The following is a 12,149-nucleotide window of genomic DNA, read 5'->3' on the forward strand; positions in this document are numbered from 1 at the left end:
GAATCAGTTAAACATTGCTGACCTTAACTACTTGTGTTGAATTAATCAGTTAAACAATGTTGACCTTAAGTACGTGTTTTGAATAAATCATTTAAACATTTGTGACCTTAAGTACTTGTTTTGAATGAATCAGTTAAACATTGTTTACAACATGGATATCTGTACTGTTGTTGTGAACCTCTATAGATATGTATTTTATTACATAATTAATAGGAACAGTACAACATGAATATCTGTACTGTTGTTGTAGATATTATTAGAGTGTTCTTTGAACATAAGAATTACTAAAATAACGTAATTATTAATAATTCTTTAGTTATGGTTAGACAATCAGTAAGAAACTCTTTACTTTCACAATATTTAAACATAACTCTATTTCTATGTTAAGGAATGGTTTTAGCTTTACTGTTTTGTGCATTAAGTATATTATTGTCTTATTTTGGAAATAGTTTTATTACAGTTTTTGTCAAACTCATGTGACACACCTGATAGAGTAATTTGTCACCTTTAGTTAAAGCATACCATTGTAACATCAAATAATAATTAATGAAGGTTTATTATACATGTATATTCTCAAAATGCCAGAGAAGTATTTGCATTCTTCCTATATTTCAATCTAGTCATAAAACTGAAATTCCTTAAAACATGAGATATAATTAATAATAATAACCTATTCCAAATACTATATTATCCCATATTTTTAATTTTAGATAGAAACAAATGAAACAAGATGAAATTAAACTCATTTGATGAAGTGTTTTCCTAATATTAAATATGGTTTATTAATGACTGAGGTTCAATAGTTTACACCGTTACCAGAAGGGTTTTTATCATATTACAAGTCAATAGTGTTCTGATAAAACGTTTCTGGAGCTTCACCAATGTTAAAATATGTGGAACTTATTTCTTACAAGAAAGAAAATCTAAAAGTTAGTTATTCATGGTGGTTTTCCATAATTAATGGTTCACAAGGTCTTAATTTATAAGTATTTCTGAACATCTACAGATAAGATTGATCCATACATGATGTGTTCCTTTTACCAGCTCATTATTCTCATAAGTAAGAAGTAGTGAAGGCATGTCTCAGTGGCTTCTGGTTCTTATCTCACATCATGTTCCTCCAAGAGTTTGTTGCCGCTAGTTCTTCTTATACTGTTTTGAGAAACCACTAGAAAAAATACCATATTCCTTAGTAATAAAACATCTCTCATTACCACATTATTGCATTTGGTTCTATTTTATTCATTATTTGTAACATCAGTATCACTTGTTGACCCATTCTCTATATAACCACAATTTACAACCTTATTACACGTGTTTCTATTCTGTTCATCAACTGTTACCTCACTATCACTTGTTGACCCATTCTTATTGTAGCCAAAAGGTATCACATTATTATGTGTCATTTCATAATGTTCACCATCATCTGTTACCTCACCATCTCTTACTGATCCATTATGTTCATCATCTTGCATTATTGTATCATCATCTGTGGCTTCTTTTTGTTCATTACCTTCTATTAACTCATTATCATTTATGGCCTCTTTCTCTTCCTCATCATCTATTACCTCATTATCACTTATGAGTTCTTTGTGTTCATCATTTTCTTTTAAGTCACTATCATTTGTAGTTTGTTTCAGTTCATCATTTTCTATCACCTCATTATCCTTTGTAGTTTCATTTTGTTCATCAAATTCTAATACTTCATTATCATATGTGCATTCATATTGTTCATTATCATCAATAACCTCACTATCATTTGTGGCTTCATTCTCTTCATCATCATCTATTACCTCAGTATCATTTGTGGTTTCTTTCTGTTCCATATCTTCTATTACGTCTTTATCATTTATGACTTCTTTCTCTCCATCATCTACTATTACCTCATTATCTCTTCTGGCTTCTTGCTGTTCATCATCTTCTGTTACCTCATTATCACTGGTAGCTTCTTTCTGTTCATCTTCTTCTTTTACGTCATCATTATCACTTGTAGTTTCCTTCAGTTCATCACCTGCTATTACCTCACTATCACTTGTAGCTTCTTTCTGTTCTTCATATTCTATCACCTCATTATCACATATGACTTCATACTGTTTGTTATCTTCTATTATATCTTCATTAGAAGTGGCTTCATTCAGTTCATCATCTGCTATTACCTCATTGTCACTTATGGTTTCTTTGCGTTCGTTATCTGCAATTATGCAATTGCCACTTGTGAATTCTTTCTGTTCATCATCTTCCACTCCCTCATTATCACATCTGACTTCTTTTTGTTCATCATCTTCTGTCACCTCATTTATTCTCTTTATTGCTGCTTTATTCTCTTCATTGTCTTCTGTTATCTTATTATTAGTAATGATGTCAATTTCTTCATAATTTTCTTTTACCTCAATATCAGTTGTGGATTTATTTTCTTCATCTTGTTCTGTTACCATATGAGTTGTGGCTTCATTGTGTTTATCATCTTCTGTCACCTCACTTTCACTTGTGGCTTCTTTCTGTTCATTATTTTCTTTTATGTCATTGACACACATGGATTCATTTTGTTTATCAAATTCTGTTACTTCATTATCACATGTGGATTCATCCTGTTCCTCATCTCCTGTTGCCTCATTATTATTTATGACTCCTTTCTGTTCATCATCATTTGTTACTTCAGTATCACTTGTGTTTTCTTTCTGTTCCTCATCTTCCACTTCCTCGTTATCACTTGTGACTTCTTTCAGTTCATCTTCTATTACCTCACTATCATTTGTGGCTTCATTCTCTTCATCGTCTTCTTTTATGTCATTATCACTTGTAGTTTCTATTGGTTCATCACCTGCTCTTACCTTACTATCACTTCTAGTTTCTTTCTGTTCATCACCTTCTGCTACGTTATTATTAGTAATGGTGTCAGTTTGTTTATCATCTTCTGTCACCTTATTATCACTTGCTGTTTTATTCTGTTCATCGTCTTCTATCACCTCATTATCACATATGGCTTCATACTGTTCATTATCTTCTATTACATCATTATCAGAAGTGGTTTCATTCAGTTCATCATCTTCTATCACCTCATTATGTCTTGTACCTTCATTTGGTTCATCAAGTTCTATTACCTCAGTATCACTGGTAGCTTCTTTCTGTTCATCATCTTCTACTACCTCATTATCACTTGTTACTTCTTTCAGTTCATCATCTTCTGTTACCTCACTATCACTTGTGGCTTCATTCTCTTCATCATCTTCTACTACCTCATTATCACTTGTCACTTCATTCTGTTCATTACCTGCTATTACCTGAATGTAAATTGTGGTTTCATTGCATTTCACCTCATAATCATTTACGGCTTCTTTCTGTTCATCTGCTATTACACCATTATCAGAAGTTGCTTCATACTGTACATCATTTTCCGTCACATCATTATCACCTGCTGTTTTATTGTGTACATCATCTCCTGTCATCTCGTTATCACATATGGCTTCATACTGTTCATTATCTTCTATTATGTCATTATCAGAAGTGGCTTCATTCAGTTCTTCATCTTCTATCACCTCATTATCACATGTATATTCATACTGTTTATTGCATTCTATTTCCTCATTATCACTAGTAGCTTCTTTATGTTCATCATCTTTCATGTCATTATTATTTGTGGTTTCTTTCTGTTCATTGTCTTCTTTTATGTCATTATCACTTGTAGTTTTGTTTGGTTCATCACCTGGTATTACCTCACTATCACTTATGGTTTCTTTCTGTTCATCATCTTCTTTTACCTTGTTATTAGTAAAGGTGTCAATTTGTTTATCATCTTCTATCACCTCATCATCACTTGTAGCTTCTTTCTGTTCTTCATATTCTTTCATGTAATTATCACTTGTAGTTTTCTTCAGTTCATCAACTTTTGTTACCTCACTCTCACTTGTGGTTTCTTTCTGTCCATCATCTTCTATTTCCTCATTATCACTGGTAGCTTCTTTCTGTTCATCATTTTCTTTTATGTCATTATCATTTGTGGTTTCTTTGTCTTCATCATCTTTTATTACTCCTCTATCACTTGTGGCATCATTGTGTTTATCATCTTGTGTCTCCTCATTATTGCTTGTTATATTCTGTTCAACATATTCCATTTCCTTATTATTACTTGTCACTTCATTATCACTTGCTGTTTGGTTCTCTTCATCATCTTCTGGTATCTTAATTTTAGTAATGGTGTCAATTTGTTCATAATTTTCCTTTATCTCAATGTTAGTTGTGGATTCATTATCTTCATCTTGTTCTGTTACCTTATGAGTTGTGGTTTTATTGTGTTTATCATCTTCTGTCACTTCATTATCACTTGTGGCTTCTTTCTGTTCATTATCTTCTATTACATCATCATCAGAAGTGGTTTCATTCAGTTCATCATCTTCTATCACCTCATTATGTCTTGTGCCTTCATTTGGTTCATCAAGTTCTATTACTTCATTATCACTTGTGGCTTCTTTCTGTTCATTATCTTCTATTACATCATTATCAGAATTGGTTTCATTTAGTTCATCATCTTCTATCACCTCATTATGTCTTGTGCCTTCATTTGGTTCATCAAGTTCTATTACATCATTATCACATGTGGATTCATTTTGTTCATCAAACTCTATTACATCATTATCACATGACGAATCATACTGATCAACATTGTCTATTATCTCAGTATCACATGTTGTTTTTTTCTGTTCATCACCTTCTCTTACCTCATTATCATTTGTGACTTCCTTCTGTTCATCATCATCTATTACCTCAGTATCACTTGTGGTTTCTCTTTGTTCCTCATCTTCCACTTCCTTATTGTCACTTGTCACTTCTTTCAGTTCATCATCTTCTGTTACATCATTATCCTTTATGACTTCTTTCTGTTTTTTGTCGTCTGTTACCTCAGTATCACTTGTGACTTCTTTCAGTTCACCATCTTCTATTATCTCAGTATCACATGTGATTTCTTTCTGTTTCTCATCTTCCACTTCCTCATTATCACTTGTGACTTCTTTCAGTTCACCATCTTCTATTATCTCACTATCACTTGTGGCTTCATCATCATCTATTACCTCTGTATCACTTGTGGCTTCTTTCAGTTCACCATCTTCTATTATCTCACTATCACTTGTGGCTTCATCATCATCTATTACCTCTGTATCACTTGTGGCTTCTTTTGTGTTCATCATCTTCTATTATCTCACTATCACTTGTGACTTCATCATCTTCTATTACCTCTGTATCACTTGTGGCTTTCTTTCAGTTCACCATCTTCTATTATCTCACTATCACTTGTGGCTTCATCATCATCTATTACCTCTGTATCACTTGTGGCTTCTTTCAGTTCACCATCTTCTATTATCTCACTATCACTTGTGGCTTCATCATCTTCTATTACCTCTGTATCACTTGTGGCTTCTTTGTGTTCATCATCTTCTATTATCTCACTATCACTTGTGGCTTCATCATCATCTATTACCTCTGTATCACTTGTGGCTTCTTTGTGTTCATCATCTTCTATTATCTCACTATCACTTGTGGCTTCATCATCATCTATTACCTCTGTATCACTTGTGGCTTCTTTGTGTTCATCATCTTCTATTATCACACTATCACTTGTGGCTTCATCATCATCTATTACCTCTGTATCACTTGTGGCTTCTTTGTGTTCATCATCTTCTATTGTGGCATTATCATTTGCTGTTTCATTCTGTTCATCATCTTTTGTTACCTTATTATTTGTAATGGTGGCAATTTGTTCATAGTTTTCTTTTACCTCATCTTGTTCTGTAACCTTATGAGATTTGGGTTCATTGTGTTTATCATCTTGTGTCTCCTCATTATCACTTGTTATATTCTGTTTACCATATTCCATTTCCTTATTATTACTTGTAGCTTCTTTCTGTTCTTCATATACTATCACCTCATTATCACATATGGCTTCATACTGTTTGTTATCTTCTATTATATCTTCATTAGAAGTGGCTTCATTCAGTTCATCATCTGCTTTTTCCTCATTGCCACTTGTGGATTCTTTCTGTTCAACATCTTTCACTTCCTCATTATCACTTGCTGTTTTATTCTCTTCATCATCTTCTGTTATCTTATTATTAGTAATGGTGTCAATTTGTTCATAATTTTCCTTTATATCAATGTTAGTTGTGGATTCATTATCTTCATCTTGTTCTGTTACCTCAGTATCAGTGGTGGATTGATTTTCTTCATCTTGTTCTGTTACCATGTGAGTTGTGGCTTCATTGTGTTTATCATTTTCTGTGACCTCATTATGACTTGTGATTTCTCTCTGTTCAATACCTTCTATTACATCATTATCAAATGTGGATTCATACTGTTCATCAAATTCTGTTACCTCACTATCACTGGTAGTATCTTTCTGTTCATCATCATCTGTTACCTCATTATCACTTGTATTTTCCTTTGGTTCATTACCTGCTATTACATCACTATCACTTGTTGGTGTTTTGTGTTCATCATATTCTACTACCTCATTATCACTTGTGACTTCATTCTTTTCATTATCTGCTATTAACCTAATGTGACTCATTGTTTCATTGTGTTCATTATATTCTATCACCTCACAATAACTTATAGCTTCTTTCTGTTCATCATCCGCTATTACATCATCAGAAGTGGCTTCATACTGTTCATCATCTTCTATCACCTCATTACCTCTTATGACTTCCTTTTGTTCATTATCTTCTGTCACAACATCATCACTTGCTGTTTTATTCTCTTCATCATCTTCTGTTATCTTGTTATTAGTAATGGTGTAACTATGTTCATAATTTTCTTTTACCTCAATATCACTTGTGGATTTATTCTCCTCATATTGTTCTGTTACCTTATGAGTTGTGGCTTTATTGTGTTTATCATCTTCTGTCACTTCATTATCACTTGTGGCTTCTTTCTGTACATTATCTTCTATTACATCATTATTAGAAGTGGATTCATTTTGTTCATCAAACTCTATTACATCATTATCAGAAGTGGATTCATTTTGTTCATCAAACTCTATTACATCATTATCAGAAGTGGATTCATTTTGTTCATCAAACTCTATTACATCATTATCACATGTGGATTCATTTTGTTCATCAAACTCTATTACATCATTATCACTTCTAGCTTCTTTGTGTTCATTATCTTCTTTCATGTAATTATCACTTGTGATTTCCTTCTGTTCATCATCTTCTATTTCCTCATCATCACTTCTAGCTTCTTTGTGTTCATCATCTTCTTTCATGTAATTATCACTTGTGATTTCCTTCTGTTCATCATCTTCTATTTCCTCATCATCACTTGTAGCTTCTTTGTGTTCATCATCTTCTAACATGTAATTATCACTTGTGGTTTCTTTCTGTTCATCATCTTCCATCTCCTCATTATCATTTGTAGCTTCTTTCTTTTCATCATTTTCTTTTATGCCATTATCATTTGTGATTTCTTTGTCTTCATCATCTTTTATTACCCCCCCATCACTTGTAGCTTCATTGTGTTTATCATCTTGTGTCTCCTCATTATCACTTGTAGCTTCTTTCTGTTCTTCATATTCTATCACCTCATTATCACATATGGCTTCATACTGTTTGTTATCTTCCTTTACGTCTTTATCATAAGTGGCTTCATTCAGTTCATCATCTGCTGTTACCTTATTGTCACTTGTGATTTCTTTGTATTCATTATCTGCAATTACGCAATTGCCACTTGTGGATTCTTTCTGTTCATGAAATTCTGTTACCTCATTATCACATGTGGATTCATACTGTTCATCATTGTCTTTTACCTTATTATCACATGTGGTTTCTTTCTGTTCATCACCTTCTGACACCTCATTGTCATTTGTGGTTTCTTTGTGTTCGTCTTCTTCTATCACCTCATTACCACCTGCTGTTCTATTCTCTTCATCATCTTCTGTTATCTTATTATTAGTAATGGTGTCAATTTGTTCATAATTTTCCTTTATATCAATGTTAGTTGTGGATTCATTATCTTCATCTTGTTCTGTTACCTCAGTATCAGTGGTGGATTGATTTTCTTCATCTTGTTCTGTTACCATGTGAGTTGTGGCTTCATTGTGTTTATCATTTTCTGTGACCTCATTATGACTTGTGATTTCTCTCTGTTCAATACCTTCTATTACATCATTATCAAATGTGGATTCATACTGTTCATCAAATTCTGTTACCTCACTATCACTGGTAGTATCTTTCTGTTCATCATCATCTGTTACCTCATTATCACTTGTATTTTCCTTTGGTTCATTACCTGCTATTACATCACTATCACTTGTTGGTGTTTTGTGTTCATCATATTCTACTACCTCATTATCACTTGTGACTTCATTCTTTTCATTATCTGCTATTAACCTAATGTGACTCATTGTTTCATTGTGTTCATTATATTCTATCACCTCACAATAACTTATAGCTTCTTTCTGTTCATCAACCGCTATTACATCATCAGAAGTGGCTTCATACTGTTCATCATCTTCTATCACCTCATTACCTCTTATGACTTCCTTTTGTTCATTATCTTCTGTCACAACATCATCACTTGCTGTTTTATTCTTTTCATCATCTTCTGTTATCTTGTTATTAGTAATGGTGTAACTATGTTCATAATTTTCTTTTACCTCAATATCACTTGTGGATTTATTCTCCTCATATTGTTCTGTTACCTTATGAGTTGTGGCTTTATTGTGTTTATCATCTTCTGTCACTTCATTATCACTTGTGGCTTCTTTCTGTACATTATCTTCTATTACATCATTATTAGAAGTGGATTCATTTTGTTCATCAAACTCTATTACATCATTATCAGAAGTGGATTCATTTTGTTCATCAAACTCTATTACATCATTATCAGAAGTGGATTCATTTTGTTCATCAAACTCTATTACATCATTATCACATGTGGATTCATTTTGTTCATCAAACTCTATTACATCATTATCACTTCTAGCTTCTTTGTGTTCATTATCTTCTTTCATGTAATTATCACTTGTGATTTCCTTCTGTTCATCATCTTCTATTTCCTCATCATCACTTCTAGCTTCTTTGTGTTCATCATCTTCTTTCATGTAATTATCACTTGTGATTTCCTTCTGTTCATCATCTTCTATTTCCTCATCATCACTTGTAGCTTCTTTGTGTTCATCATCTTCTAACATGTAATTATCACTTGTGGTTTCTTTCTGTTCATCATCTTCCATCTCCTCATTATCATTTGTAGCTTCTTTCTTTTCATCATTTTCTTTTATGCCATTATCATTTGTGATTTCTTTGTCTTCATCATCTTTTATTACCCCCCATCACTTGTAGCTTCATTGTGTTTATCATCTTGTGTCTCCTCATTATCACTTGTAGCTTCTTTCTGTTCTTCATATTCTATCACCTCATTATCACATATGGCTTCATACTGTTTGTTATCTTCCTTTACGTCTTTATCATAAGTGGCTTCATTCAGTTCATCATCTGCTGTTACCTTATTGTCACTTGTGATTTCTTTGTATTCATTATCTGCAATTACGCAATTGCCACTTGTGGATTCTTTCTGTTCATGAAATTCTGTTACCTCATTATCACATGTGGATTCATACTGTTCATCATTGTCTTTTACCTTATTATCACATGTGGTTTCTTTCTGTTCATCACCTTCTGACACCTCATTGTCATTTGTGGTTTCTTTGTGTTCGTCTTCTTCTATCACCTCATTACCACCTGCTGTTCTATTCTCTTCATCATCTTCTGTTATCTTATTATTAGTAATGGTGTCAATTTGTTCATAATTTTCCTTTATATCAATGTTAGTTGTGGATTCATTATCTTCATCTTGTTCTGTTACCTCAGTATCAGTGGTGGATTGATTTTCTTCATCTTGTTCTGTTACCATGTGAGTTGTGGCTTCATTGTGTTTATCATTTTCTGTGACCTCATTATGACTTGTGATTTCTCTCTGTTCAATACCTTCTATTACATCATTATCAAATGTGGATTCATACTGTTCATCAAATTCTGTTACCTCACTATCACTGGTAGTATCTTTCTGTTCATCATCATCTGTTACCTCATTATCACTTGTATTTTCCTTTGGTTCATTACCTGCTATTACATCACTATCACTTGTTGGTGTTTTGTGTTCATCATATTCTACTACCTCATTATCACTTGTGACTTCATTCTTTTCATTATCTGCTATTAACCTAATGTGACTCATTGTTTCATTGTGTTCATTATATTCTATCACCTCACAATAACTTATAGCTTCTTTCTGTTCATCATCCGCTATTACATCATCAGAAGTGGCTTCATACTGTTCATCATCTTCTATCACCTCATTACCTCTTATGACTTCCTTTTGTTCATCATCTTCTGTCACAACATCATCACTTGCTGTTTTATTCTCTTCATCATCTTCTGTTATCTTGTTATTAGTAATGGTGTAACTATGTTCATAATTTTCTTTTACCTCAATATCACTTGTGGATTTATTCTCCTCATATTGTTCTGTTACCTTATGAGTTGTGGCTTTATTGTGTTTATCATCTTCTGTCACTTCATTATCACTTGTGGCTTCTTTCTGTACATTATCTTCTATTACATCATTATTAGAAGTGGATTCATTTAGTTCATCAAACTCTATTACATCATTATCAGAAGTGGATTCATTTTGTTCATCAAACTCTATTACATCATTATCAGAAGTGGATTCATTTTGTTCATCAAACTCTATTACATCATTATCAGAAGTGGATTCATTTTGTTCATCAAACTCTATTACATCATTATCACATGTGGATTCATTTTGTTCATCAAACTCTATTACATCATTATTAGAAGTGGATTCATTTTGTTCATCAAACTCTATTAGATCATTATCAGAAGTGGATTCATTTTGTTCATCAAACTCTATTACATCATTATCACTTCTAGCTTCTTTGTGTTCATCATCTTCTTTCATGTAATTATCACCTGTGATTTCCTTCTGTTCATCATCTTCTATTTCCTCATCATCACTTGTAGCTTCTTTGTGTTCATCATCTTCTTTCATGTAATTATCACTTGTGATTTCCTTCTGTTCATCATCTTCTATTTCCTCATCATCACTTCTAGCTTCTTTGTGTTCATCATCTTCTTTCATGTAATTATCACTTGTGATTTCCTTCTGTTCATCATCTTCTATTTCCTCATCATCACTTGTAGCTTCTTTGTGTTCATCATCTTCTAACATGTAATTATCACTTGTGGTTTCTTTCTGTTCATCATCTTCTATTTCCTCATTATCATTTGTAGCTTCTTTCTTTTCATCATTTTCTTTTATGCCATTATCATTTGTGGTTTCTTTGTCTTCATCATCTTTTATTACCCCCCATCACTTGTGGCTTCATTGTGTTTATCATCTTGTGTCTCCTCATTATCACTTGTAGCTTCTTTCTGTTCTTCATATTCTATCACCTCATTATCACATATGGCTTCATACTGTTTGTTATCTTCCTTTACGTCTTTATCATAAGTGGCTTCATTCAGTTCATCATCTGCTGTTACCTTATTGTCACTTGTGATTTCTTTGTATTCATTATCTGCAATTACGCAATTGCCACTTGTGGATTCATTCTGTTCATGAAATTCTGTTACCTCATTATCACATGTGGATTCATACTGTTCATCATTGTCTATTACCTTATTATCACATGTGGTTTCTTTCTGTTCATCACCTTCTGACACCTCATTGTCATTTGTGGTTTCTTTGTGTTCGTCTTCTTCTATCACCTCATTACCACCTGCTGTTTTATTCTGTTCATCATCATTTGTTACCTTGTTATTAGTAATGGCATCAATTTGTTTATCTTCTTCTGTCACCTCATTATTACTTGTTGTTTTATTGTTTTCATCATTTTCTATTACCTTATTATTAGTAATGGTGTGAATTTGCTGAAAATGATCTTTAATACCATTATTAGTTGTGATTTCATTCTCTTGATTAAAGTCTATTACCTTATTATGGAGCGTGGTAACATTACCTTCTGTTATCTCTTGATGATTTGTGGTTTCATTGAACTTGTCATCATCCTTTGGTTCATTATCAGTTGTGGCTTCTTTATGTTCATCATCTTTTGTTACCTTATTAGCACTTGT

At 32.6% G+C, this 12,149-nt stretch overlaps 3 protein-coding genes across 3 annotated transcripts; all 3 read right to left on the minus strand.

The window, feature by feature from the left end:
- Window positions 1-455: 455 nt before the first annotated feature.
- LOC143237650 (uncharacterized) lies at window positions 456-5,194 on the minus strand. The gene has a single exon (XM_076477140.1). The coding sequence runs from the start codon at window positions 5,181-5,183 to the stop codon at window positions 1,239-1,241; it is 3,945 nt and encodes a 1,314-aa protein (XP_076333255.1). The 5' UTR covers window positions 5,184-5,194; the 3' UTR covers window positions 456-1,238.
- Window positions 5,195-5,209: 15 nt separating this feature from the next.
- On the minus strand, window positions 5,210-9,314 carry LOC143237649 (uncharacterized). Its single transcript, XM_076477139.1, has one exon. The coding sequence runs from the start codon at window positions 9,224-9,226 to the stop codon at window positions 5,237-5,239; it is 3,990 nt and encodes a 1,329-aa protein (XP_076333254.1). The 5' UTR covers window positions 9,227-9,314; the 3' UTR covers window positions 5,210-5,236.
- Window position 9,315: 1 nt separating this feature from the next.
- LOC143236555 (uncharacterized) lies at window positions 9,316-11,378 on the minus strand. Its single transcript, XM_076474858.1, has one exon. It carries the CDS (start codon window positions 11,242-11,244, stop codon window positions 9,316-9,318), a length of 1,929 nt encoding a protein of 642 aa, XP_076330973.1. The 5' UTR covers window positions 11,245-11,378.
- Between the last annotated feature and the right edge of the window lie 771 nt (window positions 11,379-12,149).

The sequence above is a fragment of the Tachypleus tridentatus genome, chromosome 13, assembly GCF_004210375.1.
Source record: "Tachypleus tridentatus isolate NWPU-2018 chromosome 13, ASM421037v1, whole genome shotgun sequence".
Lineage (NCBI taxonomy): Eukaryota > Metazoa > Arthropoda > Merostomata > Xiphosura > Limulidae > Tachypleus > Tachypleus tridentatus.

Bases quoted from the DNA above. Each gene is read 5' to 3' on its own strand.
- LOC143237649 (XM_076477139.1), bottom strand. From the start codon at position 9,226: ATGGAAGATGATGAACAGAAAGAAACCACAAGTGATAATTACATGTTA.
- LOC143237650 (XM_076477140.1), bottom strand. From the start codon at position 5,183: ATGATGAACACAAAAGAAGCCACAAGTGATACAGAGGTAATAGATGAT.
- LOC143236555 (XM_076474858.1), bottom strand. From the start codon at position 11,244: ATGTTAGAAGATGATGAACACAAAGAAGCTACAAGTGATGATGAGGAA.